Source organism: Salvelinus namaycush, chromosome 9 (assembly GCF_016432855.1).
Source record: "Salvelinus namaycush isolate Seneca chromosome 9, SaNama_1.0, whole genome shotgun sequence".
Classification (NCBI taxonomy): Eukaryota; Metazoa; Chordata; class Actinopteri; order Salmoniformes; family Salmonidae; genus Salvelinus; species Salvelinus namaycush.
This window is the reverse complement of record NC_052315.1, coordinates 23,783,940-23,811,807: the sequence shown is the minus strand read 5'-3', so window position 1 is coordinate 23,811,807 and position 27,868 is coordinate 23,783,940. Positions and strand designations below refer to the sequence as shown.

Genomic DNA, 27,868 nt, shown 5'->3' with positions numbered 1-27,868 from the left:
CTCTAATTACGTTGGTAACCAGTTTATAATAGCAATAAGGCACCTCGGGGGTTTGAGGTATATGGCCAATATACCAGGGCTAAGGGCTGTATCCAGGCACTCGGCGTTGCGCATAGAACAGCCTTTATCCGTGGTATATTGGCCTTATACCACACCCCCATCGTGTCTTATTGCTTAAATATAGCCTACCTATCGATTTTGTAATTTCTTCGGACCGGTCAAAATCAACTGCTTGAACGCAGAGGGGAGACGATGTGTTGTTTCTTTGCGTTTCCTTGCTCTGGAAGACTGGGGCGATGTCGACGTAAATGTGTCAACATATTTGAGGTGTTGGCAGCTGCATAGGCTATTCTTGTTGATACTGTTAACGTTGTATCCACAACTCTCTGTCAATCATCCTTGTAATCTACTAGGAAGTCAAAATGTTCCCAAACTGGAGAATCTTCCTCCTGGTTCATCACCCCCACCACCGTACAGAGCTACATTAGTTCCCGGCTGCGCCTCACAAAAGGACAGTTTGAAACATGCCAATTAAGATTAGATTTGATTATACATAGGCTCTTGTTGTTTCAACAGAATAGCCTGAAAAAACAATTTCAGCTCAGATTTACTTGAGGCATGGGTCTACAACATAGCGTAGGCTATAGGCCTAGTGTTTTTATTTGGATGTATTCATTTGGGTTCAGAGAACGAACCAAGGTCCCCCATCGAACAGTTTGGTACGAATATGTGTACTGTTACAATCCTACTGTATATAAGATATATCCAACAGAATCCTGATATCTGTCCAAACAGACACTCACCTGGAAGGTTTTACATATTTTGAAAGCATGGAGGTGACTGGGCCTCCCCTGCTCTGATAGCTTCTGAGGGTCATCTGATTGTAGAACTGCGTCTTCTGGTCAGGGAGGGCTGAAAGGGTAGAGGGTGACAGTGTTAACCTCACAGGCCAGTAAAAGCAGGTGTTTCTAATGATAGTCAATATGACCCATATTAAGCCACTAACCAACACTGTTCCTTTAATAGATGAAAAGGCTCAACCGAGAAGGACTGCTAAAGGCCATTATGACAAGGACATTGATGGTTAAACACTTTAAAGAAAACAAAAAAGAAGGATGCCTGTAGGAGAGATGCAGGTTTCTTACCAGACTTTGGTCGATGATGCAGAACATGTGCATGTCGTGCAAGAGGATCTGTTCAGGATTTTAGGGTTGAAGGTCACGTGGGTGACGGGTGTGTCCCCGGTCCAACCACAAGTTGTGGAGCCCCTGCTTCTGAAGCTTTCGGCTCCAGTCTGTGTACTGCTTCTCCACTATGGAGTACTCAAATATCTATAGACATGGACCAAAGAACAGTCAGCATATCTACACGTGTCAGAGTACTAAATCGTAAACTTACAGCAGAAATCACAAGTTTCAACAAGATCACTCCTGTTAAAAGTATACTTGAGAGATACTAATATCTGCAGTGGCAGTATGAGAGATGGCATGGTGTTAACCTGTTGGTCAGCGTGCACCATGGTCAGGTTGTTGGTGGTGGGGTGGATCCCCATGGCACTGGGACAGGAACCATACACAGGTACTATACAGTGGAGCTGGAACACAAGAACAGGTCATGTGAGGCTGTCATTGAAACAGATTACACTACTTTTACAGTGTTACTTTTAGTCTTACAGAACAGGTGTAGAGCTTGACTGGATCAGTGGAAAACCCACTCACCTTTAGTTTCTGTACATTGTAGACGTGATCTCACAGTCACTATTTGCTGTCGACAGCCACTTCCATCCACACTGTTAGTCATTAAGTGAATGGGCTGTCTGGACCCTGGAAAAAGAAACAGCAGAGTGAGGCCATGTTACCAAAAACAGAGATTAGGTTATCCAGCACAAAGCTTTGGTTTTTCAGTGAAGAACATCAACATTGCAGTTTGCCAGTTGACAGGTCAGATAACCAATATCGCTGATGATCTACTGACCTGACTTAGGCTTGAGGGTGTGCACATACTTGCACTCAGATTGGCTAAGGGCAATAACGAGGACTGATGATTGGCTGGAAGCAGCAAACAGTTTGGAGGAGTCTGAAGAGAAACACAGCTGGTGAGCAGAGCGCAGGACCTTTGGAAGCTTGGGTACCTGGGGGAGAGACCGAGATTTGTTATACTTATCTTACTGAACAATGTACGAGGAGAACAAGACTGGGCTCAACCAGCAATGTTGGCATTTTAAATTGACATTTTAAAGCACTGACAAATGGTGCCATCTACTGGATGCTTAGTCTAAATATTTGTGAAATTATTGTCCAGTCACAGCTTGACTATTTGAATGATTATAAATTTGACTGTCCCTTGGGAGAGTGAAAGCACACAATCTATTTTCAGATTAAACAAGCTCAAATGATACTCAACTAGACTAAACAGGGATTTTATGAATTAGTCCAACAATGAAATTGGATTTGTGTAGCAAATCAGCAAACCCCTTTAGCAAACATGATAAAGTGGACTTGGTAATACCTTGGTTATACTGATGTCGTTATTGTCCGTCTGCAGCCTGTAGAGACGTACACTGGACATGGTGGAGTATGCTAGCCATCCTCCACAGGAGGACAGAGCACTGCAGCAGATATGATCCTCACCCTGAAGGCAAACATAACAGAAAAACAAAACTACAGTTGGAGGGGTTCTTCAGCATTACATAAACTCAGACTATGCCACTCAAATTCAATGCATAGTATCATTAGATCAGCTAAAATGAAATTCCCAAATGTGAGGTGATTTTGGATAGTTCTACAGATTGAGGTGATAAACAGTTGTATGCAGGAGAAATACCTACCTTCTCTTGAGATGAGGAGTTTCTCAGTTTCCTCTTCAGAGGCAAGCTGTCTCCTGGCTTGCCTGAAAGTTAGAGATGTGTTGTCAAATACAGCACACAATAACTATACCCATTAGACAGGTGTGATAATCACTCCCCTTTGCTTGAAAAGTCGCTACAATAATGTGCATGATATTGACTGTATTTCTCCCATCTCCCTCTTTCCATCCATGTGAGTGAGATTCTCACCATGTCCATCACTCTCTCCCAGTCTCCACAGCTCCAGCTGGCCAGGGAACTGGAAGAGCAGTAGCCCTGCCTTCTTTGCACAAAATACTAGATTCCGCTGAAAAGAACAGTACAAACAGGATCAAATCAAGATTTTTAGTGCAATTCTATAACAATCTGTTCAATGTTAATATGAACATTCTGTTGAATTCACTATTCCAAATCTATGCAATTAACATTATTTGAAACAGCTCTGATACCAGAGTAATTTCTACTAGTTCTGTACTCACATGGGGAAAAGTGATCTTGCGAAGTGCCGAAGCATGTGACCTCTCATCAAACTTCTCCAAGAGGGGTCTCACTACAAGCTGGGTATCCATACCTGAGGAGAGGAATGTATCCAGAATTAGTAATGCAGTCAATATCGGGCAGCATTTGTTGTACTACAGTAGCATTTCCCCCTATTACCATTTGAACATTAGCATTGACCTCCAGAGACGATGGCGGTCTCGATCTCAGCCAGGGCTCTGACATCATGCGTGTGGTTCTTGAAGGTCCTGGTTCTGACCCACTCCTTGTCCTGCTGCTGCAGAGTAGGAGCATGAACTGGAACTGGATCACAGTACCCTCTGACGTCCCTGCCACCACACTGCTCTCATCCTGTCAATCACACACAGACCAGTCTACAAGGAAGCTCCACTCTAGTCAATCCTACGAATTCACATTAGTTGGGTCAAACAAATCACATTCACCTGCAACATATGGATTCAGACAATCAAAGAGACACCTACATTCTCTAGCACCTCCTAATAAACAGAGTGCAACAATCTGGAAGGAAGGATAAATATTGGTAAAGGGCAAGTGTCCATCACAGTGAACACCTTCTCACCTTGGAGACAGACAGTGCCAGCACATCCCACTTGGTCACCAGGTGTGTTTTGACGAGCGTGCCGGTGTGTCCGTCCCAGACTTGGACTTCCCAGCAGAGTCACCGCTGATGATAGTAAAGTCTGACAGGAAGACTACACTCCAGACTACAGTCTCCCGACTCTTAGAGCCTCCAAAGCCCCGGTCCACCAGGAGCCTCTGTACAGGCACGACCTGAATCAACAAACGCTGGAGGTCAGGATCAAACAAGTCCAAAATTGGAAACATATCAAAAATGCACTGTGGTTAGCTTACTAACTGTCTGACAATATTTTCACATGGCTGTTCCTAACTCACCTGTCGGGACATCAAGACACGGATCATGTCCATCATGCCAAGCAGCAATCTGTGCGCCAGAGGGGTGCCAGGAGATGGATAAGATGCGACCTGAAAGACAGGATTACACAGTTTAAGCTGCACTAGAAGATGTCAGTTGTCAACATAGCTGCAACCCCATTGACAGCAAGGATGCCAAAAACATATTAAGAAAGGTTGTAATGTAAGGAAGGAACACATTTTTAGACAAGTGAATCGATACTCTGTTCCACTCACCTTTCTGTCTGTCCAGATTGCGCTCAAACTGAATGCTCTCTTCAAGTACCTCAAACAATTTCACTGTCCCATCTTCACATCCGATCTAACATGATTAGGGGAAAAAATATTATTTAAATTCCATCTAAAGTCAGCATGAAAACACAAATTCCAATATGTTTGAAAGGACACTATTACAGAGAGGTGACTGACTGCTAAGTGTGCCCCCTGAGAATTGCTGGTGATGGTCCAAATGGGGCCCCCATATGCCTCCAGGGAGTACTTGGGTCTCAGGCTTTCCAGATCATATTCTGTGACCTCTCCATTTAGGCCAGCACTGAACAGGCGTCCTCCAACCCAACACAGGGCCTCGATGACCGGGAGTCCTTCCCTGGGAATAACCTGCAGATACCAAAAACAAGTGTTAATTAATGGCAAGTGTGACAACCAACCGTGGGTGTATTTCTGTCGACAATTTTAATCAACAATAAGCATCACACAATGTCCTAAGGAGGGAGTGTAAAGCCTTTTAAGTGTGCTATAATGTAGACTAACGATCAAGCATAATGTTAATTTTCATTCTGAATAGACCATACATGTATAAAACGAGTTACTAACCTTTTTCCTGGAAATAGTGGTCTGCGAAGTTGAAAATCTCCACACTCCCATCCATTCGTCCCAGGGCCAATCTCTCTGTGTGGGCATTGAATGCCATAGCTCTGATGGCAGCTGGCATGTAGTCGAAAAATCGAACCCGGTGCACTTTAAATTCCCCCATTGTCGCTAATCTAAGAAAACAATTAAATGCTAAAATTAAGAGGATTAAGAGTTTGCATGGAAGTCATTATTGTTATGCAGTTAGCTAGCCTCGTGCCGTGTGTAAACTACCGACTAAACTGGCATAATGCGATGCAAGTCATAATTTGAATCATGTAAGCAACAAATGGCTATCTAGTAACTAAAAAAAAATAGCTCGCTAATTAGTTCACGTTAGTTAACTAACTAGCTACGTTACTTGGCTAGCTAACGTTAACGTTAAATTAGGCTAGCAAACCATTTGGCTGTTAGCTAGCTGCTCGTTTGACACTGAAAGAACACCGCTTGCCTATGCGCAAATCATTATATTGTTGACATGTAACAATGTAGTAATGCACCATACAAACAGTTAAAGAAAACGCTTACTTTTATCGTCCCTTTCTTTAGTATTTCCTTCACTTTTCCCAAATATTAATTCCTATGTCCACGCGTTGAATTACAGCAGACACCACGTTGGACACCTTTGAACCGGAAACCAAAACCACTACATGCAAGTGACGCGTCTGTGCGCCGGATGAAGGTGGTACATCTTCCTGGCGGGAAAAACATGAAAACAAACAGGACTTAAAAAATATATATATATATATATTTTTTATTAACAACAAATCAATACAGAAAGTACATGAGGGAACACAAGTATATATAGATTATATACAATGGACAATCGAGCTAGGGGGTACAATATCACATTACAATTACACAAGGACCTTAAGGGACATACATACACTTATAATTCTACAGCTTTTTTGTTAGAGTATTTAATTGTCCTTAAAATACAGTTCAATTTCTTTTTGTAGGGTAAGAAAATGTTGTTGTTTTTTTGTAAATTTCCATTTGTGTATATGAAATTTGGCCAAAAGGAATAATGAAATTAATTAAATTAAAATGTTTCAGCTTAAAACAAACAGGACTTGTCAGTGACAGAATTAGCGTTAATGCGTGACTATATTTACCTAACAATGATTTCATGGATTGCCTGTGTTTTGCATCTCTCTTTTTCTCCTCCCCTGTCAGTGTTTCAGTTATCTTTCTGCGAGCAGCACGATGGTTCAAATTGTAAAACTTCAAGGTAAGACTTCTCAATCATCTGAATTCTTATACATGGTCAATTCAGAGAAGTTTTGTCTGTCTCGTCGCAGAGTATGAAAACATTCAGGATAGTATATACTTCCCTAGCTAGCTAACCTATTCATTTCGTCAGATGGTAATGAACAGAGTTCGATCTGTTGAGAGACTGACAGCATTGACACTCGCAATCAGTCAGCTGTAGTGTATGAAAGATGAATTTCATAATGTTTAGTGACAATGTTTGATGTCTATGTATTTGGTGAGTACATCTGTTTCTACTCCCTATCCATCCCTGTCCAGTGTGGATGGTCCTGGTCCTACTGAGTGGCTGCTGGTTGAACTCCAGGGGGAGATGATGTCCAGGCAGAACTCTGGATTGGCTGGGAACCTGATGGGAGATCTGCTATACACCAAAGAGGGCACATGACAACATGGCACTATAATGCAGTGCTTAGTACACTCTTCTGTTACCTCTTTCCACTCAGAGATGTTGTGTCTTGTCTTTACTGTGCTCACCTGTGTCCCCTCCCCAGGGTGTACCTGTGCTCATTGTGGGACAACCACATCCTCTATGGAAGGTGGTCAAACTGGAGAAGCCCTTCGCTGTCCTGATGAAACACTCTGGCCTCTCCACAGGGGGAGAAGGTTCCATGGAAATCAACCAGCAGAACCCCACCACCTACTCTATTTCCGCCCTCATCAAGAAGAAGCTCATCTTCAATACTCGCCCAAAGCCCATCATCACTAATGTGCCAAGAAAGTGTAGTGAAGTGCTTGGTCATATGCATTATAGGGCTCACTGGTCGCAAACACTTTTAACTGGAAAAAAAATTGACAAGTTCAGATAGTCCCTGTTGCAGTCTGTTTTCTTTCCGTTGTTGCCTGTTGCAGTCTTTTTCTTCGTTTTGTGCCTAACGACCTTGACCCTGGTCACCTCTGTGGGAGCAAAGGACATGCTGCACTCTTAATGACTCATACCCACAAGTATGGAGCACACATTGCAAGACTGTGCTTGGGACACCCTTCCTCTGGCTTGAGGTTATGGGACATCTGAAACTAGGCTGTGTGCATATTTGTTTTGTTATGTCAGTGGTTACACTGCTGGAATTTGCTAAACGCTGTGGTGTATTATTAAAATATCTTTATTGTTGCACTTATCAGATGACAGGATTTAGTAATGCCTTGACATGACATTTGTACAGTGATTATTTTCAGATGGGGAAGAAATTGCCACAACAGTCGAATGAGAATATTTTTTTATTCAGATAAAAATACATTTTTTTTCAACTGCTGTACAAGTCGGAAAAATAACTGTTTTGATTTCAAATACAAAACCTTTTTCCAACAACATGTCTTGCCTTTTATATTTAAACATAATGAAATACATAGGTGGTTACAATACTTTATTTTCTGCTATTACTGTAACGGCAGCCTTCCCTCTCTTCACGAGAAGAGAGGGTGGAACAGGGATCGGACCAACACGCAGCGTAGCCAGTGCTCAACATATTTAATTAAACGAAAACAGTGAACACTTACAACTTTACAAAACAACAAAATGTGGCAAACCGAAACAGTCCTATCTGGTGCAGACAAAACACAGAGACAGGAAACAGACGAACTAGACACACAACATAGAATTCCCACCCAGCTCACGTCCTGACCAACACTAAACAAGCAAAACACATAAGAACTCTGGTCAGGACGTTACAATTACATACCAATAAAATGTGTATTTTCTGTTTCAATAGCCATATGCTGGTGCATGATTCTGAGTTTTTTTGTACCCTACTACTGTATTAGAAATGCTATCTTGGTTTATTACTTTTACATGACAGTTATAACTAACTGCCTGTTCTAAGTCTACATGAAGCATCATCCCTAAATCATAATAGGGATGATGGTGATATGAGTGATGTCTCATCCATGAAACTACAAAAAGACCCGTGTAGCAATGTTGAGCACTAGAGACAAACTACACTGAATAACAGATCATTGCGCTCACTACATCACATTGTAAAAAATAATGTAAACCGCTATTGTTTCATGAAATGTACAAATCCCATAGTTCCTTTTAAATATAGGTCTATTCTTAAACCCACAATTATTGTACATCTTCAAAATATCTTTGTATATATACAATACACAAAATATATTACTTTGCAATATACTGTGAAAAATTGTCTTTATGTAACATTGAATGTTGTATGAGCTGAGAGGTTTGTTGGATAGGCTCAACGGTTGTTCTGCGGCATTGAGACACGCCTTAGAAAAGTCTGGTATAGATTTTCAGTCACAGACGTATTGAATAGTTACATAATTATATTCAAAACAATTATAAGACTGGGTTTTTTCATTGTAAGATATGCTTACAAAATATGGCTGGACATCTACAGTCACTCAGCATTATGAGACCGATTGATTTGTTTTCAAACAGAGGCAGGCAGTATCAAGGAAATCAAAATTGCTAATGACAATATTGTAGACTGAAAGCAGATGTTCAGCCTGATAGATAGGCTATAACAAAGATTGTATTTGACATCTCCACACCATACAAACGAATGTCAGACAACACTGTCACAGTCATCTATATGGTGTCCTTGCCTCTCATTTCTTCACATAATCCCAACATCTATGTCAGAATCAGAAGAATCAAAATCACCTTTATTCGCCAAATAAATTTACACATACTCATAATTTTACTTGCTGATATGCTGCTGCTAGTTTACATACATCATACATGTGCATAGAGAGTCTTATTACACAGTCACCTGACAAACACCCTCAGGAGTAGAAAGGGAAAGGTAGGCCACATCTACATGTTAAGACAGATGAATAATAGAGATTAGTTTGCTGTCTGTACACAATGTTAAACACTAAGTTCAGTGTTCCAGCATTCAGTACTTATTCCTTAAAGAGGACCAAAGGGGTTGCAAGCCTCCCTAGCCTCCTAGGGGCTGTTTATGTGTGTGTTTAGGGGAAAGGGGGAGGTCCCTTCTTGGCATGCAAATAGAAGTGTAACCATAGATGTCCACCCTTTTTGCTCCATGATGGCTAAAGGGACTAATTCATCCAGCCACACAGTACAAAATTTCCCCCTCTGTGTCTGGCCACCCCACCCCACACCACACACAATCTCTCTGGCTGACTGGCGTCTCTTAATGGCCTTGTGACTCCAACATGTTTTCCAATGTACTGCCTAAAACCAAACCCATTAATGACCACAAGTAACTGAATGAAACACTTGTGTAAATGAGGGATGCAAAGTATATTGAAAGCAGGTGCTTCCACACAGGTGTGGTTCCTGAGTTAATTAACAATTAACATCCCCTCATGCTTAGGGCCATCATGCTGGGCAGGCTAATATTTTGGCTACCATGGCTATGCCCCCATCAGTGGTGTAAAGTACTTAAGTAAAAATACTTTAAAGTACTACCTAAGTAGTTTTTTTGGTAATCTGTACCTTACTTTACTATTTATATTTTTGACAACTTTTACTTTCACTTCACTACATTCCTAAAGAAAATATTGTACTTTTTACTCCATACATTTTTCCTGACACCAAAAAGTACTCGTTACATTTTGAATGCTTAGCAGCAAAGGGAAATTCACGCAATAATCAAGAGAACATCCCTGGTCATCCCTACTGCTTCTGATCTGGCGGACTCATTAAACACACGTTTCCTTTGTAAATGATGTCTACATGTTGGAGTGTGCCCCTGGCTAACCATAAATAAATAAAAACAAGAACATGGTGCCGTCTGGTTTGCTTCATATAAGGAATTTGAAATTATTTATACTTCTGCTTTTACTTTTGATACTTAAGTATATTTTAGCAATTACATTTACTTTTGATACTAAAGTATATTTAAAACTAAATACTTTTAGACTTTTACTCAAGTAGTATTTTACTAGGTGACTTTCACTTTTACTTGAGTCATTTTCTATTAAGTATCTTTATTTAAGGAATTGCAAACAATCTTGTGCCTTGTGAAACTGATGTGGAGGTTGCAGTTTTGAGCCCCAACAACAGCAAACTCTGATTCATAGCCAAGACAACACTGCAAAACATATTCCTGATGGCCGACAAAGTTTGTACTTGAACATCTATATCACCTCTGGAAATGTACTGTACCATCAAATTGACCTACTGCACCATTGGTAGATAGAGGCTGAGCAAGTCTGTAAACAAAATTGTTTTATGTGTCTTGTTTGCACTTTCAAGTTTCACGTTATGCAATCCTCATTTAATAAAATAATATGAACACAACTTAAAGAGCACACAAGTGGAAACTTCCACGACATTATCTCCATTCTCCAAAAACAAAAACACATGTCAATTTAGACATGGTAGCACCTACACTAATACTACCTGACCTTGATAAAAGGGGTTCATGTTTTTATTTTCTCATTATGGATTTACAACTAATAACAGCAATGGAGTGCCTACGGACGTGAGTGCTACGGGTCTGTAGTCATTTAGGCAGGTTGCCTTTGTGTTCTTGGGCACAGGGGTGGTCTGCTTGAAACATGTTGGTATTACAGACTCAATCAGGAACATGTTGAAAATGTCAGTGAAGACACCTGCCAGTTGGTCAGCACATGCCCGGAGCACACGTCCTGGTAATCCGTCTGGCCCCGCAGCCTTGTGTATGTTGACCTGTTTAAAGGTCTTACTCACGTCGGCTATGGAGAGCGTGATCACACAGTCATCCTGTACAGCTGATGCTCTCATGCATGCCTCAGTTTTGCTTGCCTCGAAGCGAGCATAGAAGTGACTTAGCTCGTCTGGTAGGCTCGTGTCACTGGGCAGCTCGCGGCTGTGCTTCCCTTTGTAGTCTGCAATAGTTTGCAAGCCCTGCCACATAAGACGAGCGTCAGAGCCGGTGTAGTTTGATTCAAACTTAGCCCTGTATTGACGCTTTGCCTGTTTGATGGTTCATCGCAGGGCATAGCGGGATTTCTTGTAAGCTTCCGGGTTAGAGTCCCGCACCTTGAAAGCGGCAGCTCTACCCTTTAGCTCTACCCTTGCAACATGAACTGGTGCTAGAGCAAGGCTGGTCTGGAGAACTTTCTAAGCACAGGGGATCTCAGAATGGAAAGGAGGGTGGAGAATGGATGCTGTTGTATTACAGAAGAGATACGGATCTAAATAACATGGTCAATGCATAAGTATGACTATCATTAAATAATCAGTGCAATCCATACATCTATTTGGGGTGTACGACTATCACATTGCACATCGTTTCACTGGAGAAGCTGAGTGGTGTGCTTCCTGGAGTAGTAGGAATCAGGATGTGTCTGATCTAAGGACTAGATACAGTACAGACGTCAATGGCCTGATTACAGTTTACATCACAGTCTGCAGCCAAATAAGGTCTCTGATGGCTTTAGCCCACACTGCTGAATCGCTCAGCTTTGAAATCCCTGCCCTGGAACAAATCAATATAACAGGTCTGCCGGCATCTCTGTGGCCCCAGGAAGAGACCAATGACTGTAAATAAACAATGTGGGACTGAACATCAAACAGACACATGCAGCACGGCACAGTACAGGACATGGTAGGGCAGCTTGGCATTCAGACTGATAGACAGGAACCGGATATTCTACTTCCTCTGCTACTGAGATCTGAGGAGAAACCATGGGAACTGGGCAGATAATGAACCATGGTCACTGTAGCTCACGTTGTCCAAACACATGGATAATCAGCCTCACTCTTGTACTTTAAACCTGGAGTTGTCTGAACTGCACTTGTAAAGATACAGGGTGACATGAGGATGAAAGTGAATGGCCTACTTCGCCTCCCATAATCATTACCTGTAAAGTTGTAAACATGATTAGAATCCTTTTGTAGACCCAACAGCATTGTGACATGTGATTGGCTTCTCTTTGAGATACTGTAGGATAGGCTAATATAGCTCGGCCTAGAAACCCTCAGGAGACAGTCAGAAGATCTGACAGATGATGGATCCAATCTGGCCAATGTGGACCACAGCTGCTAAAAGCATGAAATCTTTGAATGAAGAGAGCCCTGATGACTCATCCTGAATTTAACTCTGTTGCTCTATCGATCGCTCCATAGAAACGTTAGTTGGTGTGTTGTATGGCCAGAGCGATGTGGATGGGTAGCTAGGCAAGCTCTGATAAGGTCAAAAGCTTCATTTTGAGGAAATAGAATCACTGTAAAGCACATGAAAAATCTGGAAGTGTTACTAAGACATGGTCAATTAGCGTAAAATCAGGATCAATAACCTAACCAAGTCAGCACTGTGTTACTTTTACTGAAGTCACACTGAGTAGTGCACTCGTGTGTTGCCACGCAAAAGCTACAAGTTGATCCAGTCACTGAGCCATGGTAAGACCTAGCACCCCACCACCAGGCTGGCAGTTGACAGAGCAAATTATTTGTGGGTTTATTACAAACATGCATTCGGTGTCAAACATTTACTTTCGTTTTTATGGTTGTTTTGGAAGAGCAGTCGCTTAACCTGCCAAATAAACAGCGCAGTTTTAACGATCACGTGCAAGCCCATTATCTAATTAGTGAGAGGGGGAAAAACTCTCAGAGGGCCCCTGGCACAGTCTCTCTGTCAGGGGGAAAGGGACACCTTACCCGGGCCGGCAGGGCATCCACGTCGGATGTGAACTTGAAATTACAGTGTCTGGTCTGGAGCTCCATGATAAAGATGGGCTTTGGTTAACATTGGCCAGACTACATGGAACATTCGCATTCTGATTAGTGTTGGCAGAGTCAGAGTGAGCCCCTCAGAATGAGACTGTGGTTGGCCCTGTACAGTAGGCTAGCTCAACTGCAACTGGAAACCGGACCTAACTGTAACTGTTGCTGTGCCAGAGCAGCTCCTCTATGGAATATAACTTGGAAAATATTAGGAAAGACCCACAAACGCTACCTCCTTAGCTCTATGGTTATAAGCACATCACATACAGTGATAACAAACCTGAATAAACCAGTGTTTGACCTATGAAATCCTCCAAGAAGTAGTTCACACCATAGGTGCATGGAAATAGTTGAAGTTTATTGAACCGAGCAAAGCAGTAAGTATAACCATGGCTGTATTACAGAACTGATTATGTAAGTGTGTCACAAGCTCCTTTAGAGAAAATCACAGACCACCACTGTTCAGGTGAGGTGGAGAATGTGTGTTTGACACAATCATATTTTCCTGTATCACATTCACATTCTGTTCCTAGGCCGTCATTGAAAATAAGAATCTGTTCTTAACTGACCTGCCTAGTTAAATAAAGGTTAAAAAATAAAAAAAATGTTTCCCCCTTGACTTTTATTTTTTTTATTTAACTAGGCAAGTCAGTTAAGAACAAATTCTTAGCCTTCAGTTCTTCATCGCTCTACGTGTTTAGAGTGAAGGTCAAGGTGTTTACTAATGGGCATGATACCTTAACAAACAGAAGCCGATGGAAAATGTTGCAACAAGTATGTTACAAAAATACATTACCGCCACCTGCTGGTCAAAGGTGTTAGGACAAGCACACGTCACAATTCATCTTTGTAGGCCTACTGTATGTTCAAAGACTCCAGCAATCACCTACTATGTTGAAAATGACCAGGTCTCTCTATGTTTCAGCCTCAGGATAGTAGACTGCACATTTCTGTTCAAACACAGTCATTCTGTTATCTCCTCTAAGGACTATGAGTATCCAAACCAGCAGTCCCAATCCACGCAGCACCAGAAGAATGACCGCTGCCCACCCCCACCTCAGATGCTGCCGGAGCAGGCCTGCGAGGTGCCCGGCTGCCGCTCTGACTCAGAGTGTGAGCGCCACAAGCGCTGCTGCTATAACGGCTGCATCTACGCCTGTCTGGAGTCAGTGCAGCCCCCACCAGGTAAGCGCCACTGATCTAGATGACAGTACACAAAACCACACTTATCGACCCATATGACCGCACGCATGGTCATACAAAGCATGGGCATGGTTCTAACCATTGGTACCAGGATATGCAGTAAAATACTGATGATATCATTAGGCTCAAACTTACCAATGATGTGTTTGTGTTGACCAGTGCTGGACTGGCTGGTTCAACCCAAGCCTCGGTGGCTGGGAGGGAATGGCTGGCTTCTAGATGGTCCAGATGAGGTACTGCAGGGTGAGTAGCCTCGAACATCACCATTAAAACGGACCTGAACGCTACACCATCAGTGTGTGTGTTTAGTTTACCTCTGACCTGTGTGTCCCCTGCTCTCCAGCGGAGGCCTGCAGCACCACAGAGGATGGTGACGAGCCCCTGCACTGTCCCACAGGCTATGAGTGCCACATCATCAACCAAGGAAACCCCGCCGCTGGCATCCCCAATCGGGGACAGTGCATCAAGTCTCGTGGCAACTCTGGTAAGGTCCGATTGTCAGACATTTAATTTAGTTCTAAAAACTGGCATAATCACGAACTAGAGGTGCTATTTCTCATCTAGATGGACGTCCCATGAGGCAAAAGTCCTACAAGGACTATAAGGATTACTTGGGTAAGTGTGGTGATCAACTGTCCTGTATACTCCATAATTACACTGCTAGGGTCTCTTTTACATGAACATGCCTGTCATTTCTCCACTATAGGAATTGGAAGCAGCTCAAATAATGCAGTGGCCAATGAGAAACACCACCACAAACACATGGGATGAGGTAGGTGTTATTGGGATGCCATTTAGGAAAATAAACAAGAGGACAGAATATAGCCTATAGTTTGCTATGACTGAGCTATCAAAGGTCAATATAACAATCTATAATAACCATTTCTATCTGACAGATAGTAAAAAGCTGGTAGTCTCTTCAAAACTGTCTCTCCTCAGATCTTCAGATACCTCAACACAGAACCTCAGCTATCAGAGCCCACATATCATACCTCTCTTGACAACGGAACACAGAACAACCAGACAACCTCACGGCGCTTTACACTTCCCATGTCTGGCCTGGGGAAAGGAGGAAACCAAGCCTTCAGTTCCTACCTCTTCTCAAACTGGCATACTCCTTTGGTTGTAATAATGGTACAGGCAGGGTTTTAAACAATACTTTGACAGATTTACACACACAGACACATGCTTTGGTTTAGTCATGGGTAAGACGTAATGGTGTTATGGTTGAAAAGGAGAAATGAACAAGACACAAAGCCCCTTTCTTGATCGGTCTCAAACCGCAAAACAAAAGAGGCTTTTTTTCTATACACAATATCAAAGTAGATGCACTGAAACCCCCTACAACCAGACACACACGTATCTCATAGAAATAAGTGAAAATAAGGACTGTGTGCTGCTGTTGGCCCTCTCACCATTCAGGCCAGCAGGATGAAGATCCCATAAACACACCCAGAACCAACAACACACTCTGCTTACATGTCAATCATGGTGGGAGAGCAAGCTGGGCCTTATACCAGTATGACCCCATCATCCACACACAGCAGCTGTTCAAAGTGTTTGTATCGACTGTACATATTCCATTCAGTATATTCACTCAGTCAGTCCAAAAATGAACATTAGTATGACAGAAAGACAGGTGTGAGTGGTTAGGAATATCCATATCTGGATTTTAGTACATCAAATGGTGCTCAGTTCTAAGGCTGTCTCTTCTAAAAGAACAATAAGCTGGTCTACACGACTGAATTCCACAACTAATAAGCTAGAGGTATGAACAACATGTAACCATTTTCTATGAGGGAGACAGTAATATCCAAATGTCAAACTGGTGCTGTAATGTTGCTTTGTGTATTACAAATAAACTGTATGTTTGAGGAATGGTCTGCTATTTACATTATTGTAGACTTAACCCTGAAACAAACTTTACACTGAAACCTAAACCTTGACTGTCCTTGCCAATTTTAGGTAATTACCTTGCGAAAAATGACAAAACAGTCTGTACATTACAGTAAATATTTTATTTATTACTGTATAAAACAGTCTTTACAAATCATGGGTCAGGGGTGTAGAGAGACAGGCTGTGCTCCGATTCCCTTCCCTGCTCCTGAAATGTGCAACTGGTCACAGCAGTCGCAATCTTTTAAAATGCAATGAATGTGTACCCACTTCGGGGAGAAGGATAAAGAATCGAAGGGCAGCCACAGACAAACAAAAAACACCCTCTCCCTATTGTTTATGTAGCAAACTTTTTCTGTCTGACGGGAGCAGGTAGCTGGGATGTGATGGCCAGGAGGGGGCGCTCCCCATCACCAGAGACTGGTCATCCAGCAGACTCACAGAAAGCAAGTCCTACACAGGAAACACATCAGAGGAAAGAGAAACTGATTTGACTCCATTATCACATTTATAGAATCTAAACATCTCATTGTATATTAGGGGTCTAACGGCTCACAAACCCACGGTTCGGTACGTATTGCGGTTTTGGTGTCACGGTTCGGTTTCGGTACAGCAGGAAAATGAAATGCCATTCACATTGTTCAGCAATGTTCCTGGCATTGTCTGTTGTGACAGGGACTGGTATGTTGGGCCTCAAAGTTTCCACTCTGAAGCTGCATTTGTAATAGAGGTTGATTGATTAATCGAATGGCGATTAATTAGGGTCGATTTCAAGTTTTCATAACAAATCGGTAATCTGCATTTTTGGACACCGATCGTGGTCGTTTACATTGCACTCCACGAGGAGACTGCGTGGCAGGCTGACTACCTGTTATGCGAGTGCAGCAAGGAGCCACGGTAAGGTGCTAGCTAGCATTAAACATATCTTATAAAAAACAATCAATCTTAACATAATCACTAGTTAACTACACATGGTTGATGATATTACTAGTTAATCTAGCTTGTCCTGCGTTGCATATAATCGATGCGGTGCCTGTTAATTTATCATTGAATCACAGCCTACTTCACCAAACGGGTGATTTAAGCGCATTCGCGAAAGCACTGTCGTTGCACCTATGTGTACCTAACCATAAACATCAACGCGTTTCTTAAAATCAATACACAAGTATATATTTTTTAAACCTGCATATTTAGTTAATATTGCCCGCTAACATTAATTTCTTTTAACTAGGGAAATTGTGTCACTTCTCTTGCGTTCTGTGCAATAAAGTCAGGGTATATGCAGCAGTTTGGGCGGCCTGGCTCGTTGCGAACTGTGTGAAGACCATTTCTTCTTAACAAAGACAGCCAACTTCGCCAAACGGGGGATGATTTAACAAAAGCGCATTTGCGCCTAACCATAAACATCAATGCCTTTCTTAAATCAGTACACAGAAGTATATATTTTTTTACCTGCATATTTAGTTAAGAAATTCATGTTAGCAGGTAATATTAAACTAGGGAAATTGTGTCACTTCTCTTGCGTTCATTGCACGCAGAGTCAGGGTATATGCAACAGTTTGGGTCTCCTGACTCGTTGCGAACTAATTTGCCAGAATTGTATGTAATTATGACATAACATTGAAGGTTGTGCAACGTAACAGCAATATTTAGACTTATGGATGCCACCCGTTAGATAAAATACGGAACGGTTCCGTATTTCACTGAAAGAATAAACGTTTTGTTTTCGAAATGATAGTTTTCCGGATTTGACCATATTAATGACTTAAGGCTCGTACTTCTGTGTGTTATTATATTATAATTAAGTCTATGATTTGATAGAGCAGTCTGACTGAGCGGTGGAAGGCAGCAGCAGGCTCGTAAGCTTTCATTCAAACAGCACTTTACTGCGTGAGTCAGCAGCTCTTCGCTGTGCTTCAAGCATTGCGCTGTTTATGACTTCAAGCCTATCAACTCCCGGGATTAGGCTGGCAATACTAAAGTACCTATTAGAACAACCAATAGTCAAAGGTATATGAAATACAAATGGTATAGAGCGAAATAGTCCTATAATAACTACAACCTAAAACTTCTTACCTGGGAAAATTGAAGACTCATGTTAAAAGGAACCACCAGCTTTCATATGTTCTGAGCAAGGAACTTAAACGTTAGCTTTTTACATGGCACATATTGCACTTTTACTTTCTTCTCCAACACTTTGTTTTTGCATTATTTAAACCAAATTGAACATGTTTCATTATTTATTTGAGACTAAATTGATTTTATTGATGTATTATATTAAGTTAAAATAAGTGTTCATTGTTGTCAGTATTGTTGTAATTGTCATTATTACAAATATATATATAAAAATCATGCGATTAATCGGCATCGGCTTATTTTGGTCCTCCAATAATCGGTATCGGCGTTGGAAAATCATAATCGGCCGACCTCTAATATTTACTAGTTGTGAAGCCGTAAATACCAGTTGGATGCATTCATGTGATTTGACCTCATTGAGAAACACTGATTGGCTAATGGCCAACCAGCTGCATCAACCATAAACTAAAAGTACAGCTTCATGCTTGAAAACAAATTAAAGAGTTCAAAAAACAGATAGCCTTTTATAAATAATGTTTTGTTGTTGCAGATAACAGCCGAAAATGCTGTTACGAGGCAATTTCCTTAGTAGGTGACGTCAGAGGTCACCATGTGGGAGAGGTGGGTGCTCAGCATGATAAACGAGTTTCCCTACTAATAATTACCAGTTGGAGAGCCGTTCGAGTGGATTCTTCCCAGTCGTATGTGGTAAATTCCCACTTGGTTACAAACGCACCATGACTGACACCGCCTCTTCTCAGTGCCAGATGTGCTCTTGTGACTCTCATAAAAGGAGGCGTGTCTGTAGCACAGTACATCTCCCACTCCACAGTAATGTGATGGGCGGTCAATGTTAAGCGCAACACAGCATTGGCCAATTCGTTGAAAACTTTGGCTTTGGTTTGCTGAATTTGGTGCAAGGGGGAAGCTGGTAACGTGGCTTCAGCACTTTTACAAGGTGCTGAAACCCTATTCTTAACCACAGAGAATAGGTACATATCTGTGGCTATAAACCAAAGACTGTAAAATAAAATATAATTATAAACTGGGTGGTTCGAGCCCTGAATGCTGATTGGCTGACAGCTGTGGTATATCAGACTGTATACCATGAGCATGACAAAACATTTTTTTATTGCTCTAATTACGTTGGTAACCAGTTTATAATAGCAATAAGGCACCTCGGGGGTTTGAGGTATATGGCCAATATACCAGGGCTAAGGGCTGTATCCAGGCACTCGGCGTTGCGCATAAGAACAGCCTTTATCCGTGGTATATTGGCCTTATACCACACCCCCTCGTGTCTTATTGCTTAAATATAGCCTACCTATCGATTTTGTAATTTCTTCGGACCGGTCAAAATCAACTGCTTGAACGCAGAGGGGAGACGATGTGTTGTTTCTTTGCGTTTCCTTGCTCTGGAAGACTGGGGCGATGTCGACGTAAATGTGTCAACATATTTGAGGTGTTGGCAGCTGCATAGGCTATTCTTGTTGATACTGTTAACGTTGTATCCACAACTCTCTGTCAATCATCCTTGTAATCTACTAGGAAGTCAAAATGTTCCCAAACTGGAGAATCTTCCTCCTGGTTCATCACCCCCACCACCGTACAGAGCTACATTAGTTCCCGGCTTGCGCCTCACAAAAGGACAGTTTGAAACATGCCAATTAAGATTAGAATTTTGATTATACATAGGCTCTTGTTGTTTCAACAGAATAGCCTGAAAAACAATTTCAGCTCAGATTTACTTGAGGCATGGGTCTACAACATAGCGTAGGCTATAGGCCTAGTGTTTTTATTTGGATGTATTCATTTGGGTTCAGAGAACGAACCAAGGTCCCCCATCGAACAGTTTGGTACGAATATGTGTACTGTTACAATCCTACTGTATATAAGATATATCCAACAGAATCCTGATATCTGTCCCAAACAGACACTCACCTGGAAGGTTTTACATATTTTGAAAGCATGGAGGTGACTGGGCCTCCCCTGCTCTGATAGGCTTCTGAGGGTCTCTGATTGTAGAACTGCGTCTTCTGGTCAGGAGGGGCTGAAAAGGGTAGAGGGTGACAGTGTTAACCTCACAGGCAGTAAAAGCAGGTGTTTCTAATGATAGTCAATATGACCCATATTAAGCCACTAAACCAACACTGTTCCTTTAATAGATGAAAAGGCTCAACCGAGAAGGACTGCTAAAGGCCATTATGACAAGGACATTGATGGTTAAACACTTTAAAGAAAAACAAAAAAGAAGGATGCCTGTAGGAGAGATGCAGGTTTCTTACCAGACTTTGGTCGATGATGCAGAACATGTGCATGTCGTGCAAGAGGATCTGTTCAGGATTTTTAGGGTTGAAGGTCACGTGGGTGACGGTGTGGTCCCGGTCCAACCACAAGTTGTGGAGCCCCTGCTTCTGAAGCTTTCGCTCCAGTCTGTGTACTGCTTCTCCACTATGGAGTACTCAAATATCTATAGACATGGACCAAAGAACAGTCAGCATATCTACACGTGTCAGAGTACTAAATCGTAAACTTACAGCAGAAATCACAAGTTTCAACAAGATCACTCCTGTTAAAAGTATACTTGAGAGATACTAATATCTGCAGTGGCAGTATGAGAGATGGCATGGTGTTAACCTGTTGGTCAGCGTGCACCATGGTCAGGTTGTTGGTGGTGGGGTGGATCCCATGGCACTGGGACAGGAACCATACACAGGTACTATACAGTGGAGCTGGAACACAAGAACAGGGTCATGTGAGGCTGTCATTGGAACAGATTACACTACTTTTACAGTGTTACTTTTAGTCTTACAGAAACAGGTGTAGAGCTTGACTGGATCAGTGGAAAACCCACTCACCTTTAGTTTCTGTACATTGTAGACGTGGATCTCACAGTCACTATTTGCTGTCGACAGCCACTTCCCATCCACACTGTTAGTCATTAAGTGAATGGGCTGTCTGGACCCTGGAAAAAGAAACAGCAGAGTGAGGCCATGTTACCAAAAACAGAGATTAGGTTATCCAGCACAAAGCTTTGGTTTTTCAGTGAAGAACATCAACATTGCAGTTTGCCAGTTGACAGGTCAGATAACCAATATCGCTGATGATCTACTGACCTGACTTAGGCTTGAGGGTGTGCACATACTTGCACTCAGATTGGCTAAGGGCAATAACGAGGACTGATGATTGGCTGGAAGCAGCAAACAGTTTGGAGGAGTCTGAAGAGAAACACAGCTGGTGAGCAGAGCGCAGGACCTTTGGAAGCTTGGGTACCTGGGGGAGAGACCGAGATTTGTTATACTTATCTTACTGAACAATGTACGAGGAGAACAAGACTGGGCTCAACCAGCAATGTTGGCATTTTAAATTGACATTTTAAAGCACTGACAAATGGTGCCATCTACTGGATGCTTAGTCTAAATATTTGTGAAATTATTGTCCAGTCACAGCTTGACTATTTGAATGATTATAAATTTGACTGTCCCTTGGGAGAGTGAAAGCACACAATCTATTTTCAGATTAAACAAGCTCAAATGATACTCAACTAGACTAAACAGGATTTTATGAATTAGTCCAACAATGAAATTGGATTTGTGTAGCAAATCAGCAAACCCCTTTAGCAAACATGATAAAGTGGACTTGGTAATACCTTGGTTATACTGATGTCGTTATTGTCCGTCTGCAGCCTGTAGAGACGTACACTGGACATGGTGGAGTATGCTAGCCATCCTCCACAGGAGGACAGAGCACTGCAGCAGATATGATCCTCACCCTGAAGGCAAACATAACAGAAAAACAAAACTACAGTTGGAGGGTTTCTTCAGCATTACATAAACTCAGACTATGCCACTCAAATTCAATGCATAGTATCATTAGATCAGGCTAAAATGAAATTCCCAAATGTGAGGTGATTTTGGATAGTTCTACAGATTGAGGTGATAAACAGTTGTATGCAGGAGAAATACCTACCTTTCTCTTGAGATGGAGGAGTTTCTCAGGTTTCCTCTTCAGAGGCAAGCTGTCTCCTGGCTTGCCTGAAAGTTAGAGATGTGTTGTCAAATACAGCACACAATAACTATACCCATTAGACAGGTGTGATAATCACTCCCCTTTGCTTGAAAAGTCGCTACAATAATGTGCATGATATTGACTGTATTTCTCCCATCTCCCTCTTTCCATCCATGTGAGTGAGATTCTCACCATGTCCATCACTCTCTCCCAGTCTCCACAGCTCCAGCTGGCCAGGGAACTGGAAGAGCAGTAGCCCTGCCTTCTTTGCACAAAATACTAGATTCCGCTGAAAAGAACAGTACAAACAGGATCAAATCAAGATTTTTAGTGCAATTCTATAACAATCTGTTCAATGTTAATATGAACATTCTGTTGAATTCACTATTCACAATCTATGCAATTAACATTATTTGAAACAGCTCTGATACCAGAGTAATTTCTACTAGTTCTGTACTCACATGGGGAAAGTGGATCTTGCGAAGTGCCGAAGCATGTGACCTCTCATCAAACTTCTCCAAGAGGGGTCTCACTACAAGCTGGGTATCCATACCTGAGGAGAGAATGTATCCAGAATTAGTAATGCAGTCAATATCGGGCAGCATTTGTTGTACTACAGTAGCATTTCCCCCTTATCCATTTGAACATTAGCATTGACCTCCAGAGACGATGGCGGTCTCGATCTCAGCCAGGGCTCTGACATCATGCGTGTGGTTCTTGAAGGTCCTGGTTCTGACCCACTCCTTGTCCTGCTGCTGCAGAGTAGGAGCAATGAACTGGAACTGGATCACAGTACCCTCTGACGTCCCTGCCACCACACTGCTCTCATCCTGTCAATCACACACAGACCAGTCTACAAGGAAGCTCCACTCTAGTCAATCCTACGAATTCACATTAGTTGGGTCAAACAAATCACATTCACCTGCAACATATGGATTCAGACAATCAAAGAGACACCTACATTCTCTAGCACCTCCTAATAAACAGAGTGCAACAATCTGGAAGGAAGGATAAAATATTGGTAAAGGGCAAGTGTCCATCACAGTGAACACCTTCTCACCTTGGAGACAGACAGTGCCAGCACATCCCACTTGGTCACCAGGTGTGTTTTGACGAGCGTGCCGGTGTGTCCGTCCCAGACTTGGACCTTCCCAGCAGAGTCACCGCTGATGATAGTAAAGTCTGACAGGAAGACTACACTCCAGACTACAGTCTCCCGACTCTTAGAGCCTCCAAAGCCCCGGTCCACCAGGAGCCTCTGTACAGCACGACCTGAATCAACAAACGCTGGAGGTCAGGATCAAACAAGTCCAAAATTGGAAACATATCAAAAATGCACTGTGGTTAGCTTACTAACTGTCTGACAATATTTCACATGGCTGTTCCTAACTCACCTGTCGGGACATCAAAGACACGGATCATGTCCATCATGCCAGCAGCAATCTGTGCGCCAGAGGGGGTGCCAGGAGATGGATAAGATGCGACCTGAAAGACAGGATTACACAGTTTAAGCTGCACTAGAAGATGTCAGTTGTCAACATAGCTGCAACCCCATTGACAGCAAGGATGCCAAAACATATTAAGAAAGGTTGTAATGTAAGGAAGGAACACATTTTTAGACAAGTGAATCGATACTCTGTTCCACTCACCTTTCTGTCTGTCCAGATTGCGCTCAAACTGAATGCTCTCTTCAAGTACCTCAAACAATTTCACTGTCCCATCTTCACATCCGATCTAACATGATTAGGGGAAAAAATATTATTTAAATTCCATCTAAAGTCAGCATGAAAAACACAAATTCCAATATGTTTGAAAGGACACTATTACAGAGAGGTGACTGACTGCTAAGTGTGCCCCCTGAGAATTGCTGGTGATGGTCCAAATGGGGCCCCCATATGCCTCCAGGGAGTACTTGGGTCTCAGGCTTTCCAGATCATATTCTGTGACCTCTCCATTTAGGCCAGCACTGAACAGGCGTCCTCCAACCCAACACAGGGCCTCGATTGACCGGGAGTCCTTCCCTGGAATAACCTGCAGATACCAAAACAAGTGTTAATTAATGGCAAGTGTGACAACCAACCGTGGGTGTATTTCTGTCGACAATTTTAATCAACAATAAGCATCAACAATGTCCTAAGGAGGGAGGTGTAAAGCCTTTTAAGTGTGCTATAATGTAGACTAACGATCAAGCATAATGTTAATTTTCATTCTGAATAGACCATACATGTATAAACGAGTTACTAACCTTTTCCTGGAAATAGTGGTCTGCGAAGTTGAAAATCTCCACACTCCCATCCATTCGTCCCAGGGCCAATCTCTCTGTGTGGGCATTGAATGCCATAGCTCTGATGGCAGCTGGCATGTAGTCGAAAAATCGAACCCGGTGCACTTTAAATTCCCCCATTGTCGCTAATCTAAGAAAACAATTAAATGCTAAAATTAAGGAGGATTAAGAGTTTTGCATGGAAGTCATTATTGTTATGCAGTTAGCTAGCCTCGTGCCGTGTGTAAACTACCGACTAAACTGGCATAATGCGATGCAAGTCATAATTTGAATCATGTAAGCAACAAAATGGCTATCTAGTAACTAAAAAAAATAGCTCGCTAATTAGTTCACGTTAGTTAACTAACTAGCTACGTTACTTGGCTAGCTAACGTTAACGTTAAATTAGCTAGCAAACCATTTGGCTGGTTAGCTAGCTGCTCGTTTGACACTGAAAGAACACCGCTTGCCTATGCGCAAATCATTATATTGTTGACATGTAACAATGTATAATGCACATACAAACAGTTAAAGAAAACGCTTACTTTATCGTCCCTTTCTTTAGTATTTCCTTCACTTTTCCCAAATATTAATTCCTATGTCCACACGTTGAATTACAGCAGACACCACGTTGGACACCTTTGAACCGGAAACCAAAACCACTACATGCAAGTGACGCGTCTGTGCGCCGGATGAAGGTGGTACATCTTCCTGGCGGGAAAACATGAAAACAAACAGGACTTAAAAAATATATATATATATATATTTTTTATTAACAACAAATCAATACAGAAAGTACATGAGGGAACACAAGTATATATAGATTATATACAATGGACAATCGAGCTAGGGGGTACAATATCACATTACAATTACACAAGGACCTTAAGGGACATACATACACTTATAATTCTAACAGCTTTTTGTTAGAGTATTTAATTGTCTTAAAATACAGTTCAATTTCTTTTTGTAGGGTAGAAAATGTTGTTGTTTTTTTGTAAATTCCATTTGTGTATATGAAATTTGGCCAAAAGAATAATGAAATTAATTAAATTAAAATGTTTCAGCTTAAAACAAACAGGACTTGTCAGTGACAGAATTAGCGTTAATGCGTGACTATATTTACCTAACAATATTTCATTGATTGCCTGTGTTGCATCTCTCTTTTCTCCTCCCCTGTCAGTGTTTCAGTTATCTTTCTGCGAGCAGCACGATGGTTCAAATTGTTAAAACTTCAAGGTAAGACTTCTCAATCATCTGAATTCTTATACATGGTCAATTCAGAGAAGTTTTGTCTGTCTCGTCGCAGAGTATGAAAACATTCAGGATAGTATAACTTCCCTAGCTAGCTAACTATTTCATTTCGTCAGATGGTAATGAACAGAGTTCGATCTGTTGAGAGACTGACAGCATTGACACTCGCATCAGTCAGCTGTAGTGTATGAAAGATGAATTTCATAATGTTTAGTGACAATGTTTGATGTCTATGTATTTGGTGAGTACATCTGTTTCTACTCCCCTATCCATCCCTGTCCAGTGTGGATGGTCCTGGTCCTACTGAGTGGCTGCTGGTTGAACTCCAGGGGGAGATGATGTCCAGGCAGAACTCTGGATTGGCTGGGAACCTGATGGGAGATCTGCTATACACCAAAGAGGCACATGACAACATGGCACTATAATGCAGTGCTAGTACACTCTTCTGTTACCTCTTTCCACTCAGAGATGTTGTGTCTTGTCTTTACTGTGCTCACCTGTGTCCCCTCCCAGGGTGTACCTGTGCTCATTGTGGGACACCACATCCTCTATGGGAAGGTGGTCAAACTGGAGAAGCCCTTCGCTGTCCTGATGAAACACTCTGGCCTCCCACAGGGGAGAAGGTTCCCATGGAAATCAACCAGCAGAACCCCACCACCTACTCTATTTCCGCCTCATCAAGAAGAAGCTCATCTTCAATACTCGCCCAAAGCCCATCATCACTAATGTGCCCAAGAAAGTGTAGTGAAGTGCTTGGTCATATGCATTATAGGGCTCACTGTCGCAAAACACTTTTAACTGGAAAAAAATTGACAAGTTCAGATAGTCCCTGTTGCAGTCTGTTTTCTTCCGTTTTGTGCCTGTTGCAGTCTGTTTTCTTCCGTTTGTGCCTAACGACCTTGACCCTGGTCACCTCTGTGGGAGCAAAGGACATGCTGCACTCTTAATGACTCCATACCCACAAGTATGGAGCACACATTGCAAGACTGTGCTTGGGACACCCTCCTCTGGCTTGAGGTTATGGGACATCTGAAACTAGGCTGTGTGCATATTTGTTTTGTTATGTCAGTGGTTACACTGCTGGAATTTGCTAAACGCTGTGGTGTATTATTAAAATATCTTTATTGTTGCACTTATCAGATGACAGGATTTAGTAATGCCTTGACATGACATTTGTACAGTGATTATTTTCAGATGGGGAAGAAATTGCCACAACAGTCGAATGAGAATATTTTTTTATTCAGATAAAAATACATTTTTTTTCAACTGCTGTACAAGTCGGAAAAATAACTGTTTTGATTTCAAATACAAAACCTTTTTCCAACAACATGTCTTGCCTTTTATATTTAAACATAATGAAATACATAGGTGGTTACAATACTTTATTTTCTGCTATTACTGTAACGGCAGCCTTCCCTCTCTTCACGAGAAGAGAGGGTGGAACAGGGATCGGACCAACACGCAGCGTAGCCAGTGCTCAACATATTTAATTAAACGAAAACAGTGAACACTTACAACTTTACAAAACAACAAAATGTGGCAAACCGAAAACAGTCCTATCTGGTGCAGACAAAACACAGAGACAGGAAACAGACGAACTAGACACACAACATAGAATTCCCACCCAGCTCACGTCCTGACCAACACTAAACAAGCAAAACACATAAGAACTCTGGTCAGGACGTTACAATTACATACCAATAAAATGTGTATTTTCTGTTTCAATAGCCATATGCTGGTGCATGATTCTGAGTTTTTTTGTACCCTACTACTGTATTAGAAATGCTATCTTGGTTTATTACTTTTACATGACAGTTATAACTAACTGCCTGTTCTAAGTCTACATGAAGCATCATCCCTAAATCATAATAGGGATGATGGTGATATGAGTGATGTCTCATCCATGAAACTACAAAAAGACCCGTGTAGCAATGTTGAGCACTAGAGACAAACTACACTGAATAACAGATCATTGCGCTCACTACATCACATTGTAAAAAATAATGTAAACCGCTATTGTTTCATGAAATGTACAAATCCCATAGTTCCTTTAAATATAGGTCTATTCTTAAACCCACAATTATTGTACATCTTCAAAATATCTTTGTATATATAC

The 27,868-nt window shown here is 41.8% G+C and overlaps 2 protein-coding genes and 2 pseudogenes across 2 annotated transcripts; 3 read left to right on the top strand and 1 right to left on the bottom strand.

Moving 5' to 3' along the window:
• Positions 1–1,205: 1,205 nt before the first annotated feature.
• LOC120053203 lies at positions 1,206–24,643 on the bottom strand (annotated as a pseudogene).
• LOC120053566 (chromosome transmission fidelity protein 8 homolog) lies at positions 6,244–7,344 on the top strand. The gene is made up of 5 exons (XM_039000697.1): positions 6,244–6,247; positions 6,323–6,377; positions 6,677–6,789; positions 6,905–7,138; positions 7,268–7,344. The coding sequence occupies exons 1-5, from the start codon at positions 6,244–6,246 to the stop codon at positions 7,342–7,344; spliced, it is 483 nt and encodes a 160-aa protein (XP_038856625.1).
• Positions 10,811–15,026, top strand: LOC120053565 (WAP four-disulfide core domain protein 1-like). Its single transcript, XM_039000696.1, has 6 exons — positions 10,811–10,827; positions 13,978–14,237; positions 14,415–14,498; positions 14,599–14,739; positions 14,820–14,874; positions 14,972–15,026. The coding sequence occupies exons 1-6, from the start codon at positions 10,811–10,813 to the stop codon at positions 15,024–15,026; spliced, it is 612 nt and encodes a 203-aa protein (XP_038856624.1).
• Positions 24,644–25,686: 1,043 nt separating the features above from the next.
• LOC120053440 lies at positions 25,687–26,618 on the top strand (annotated as a pseudogene).
• Positions 26,619–27,868: the final 1,250 nt, after the last annotated feature.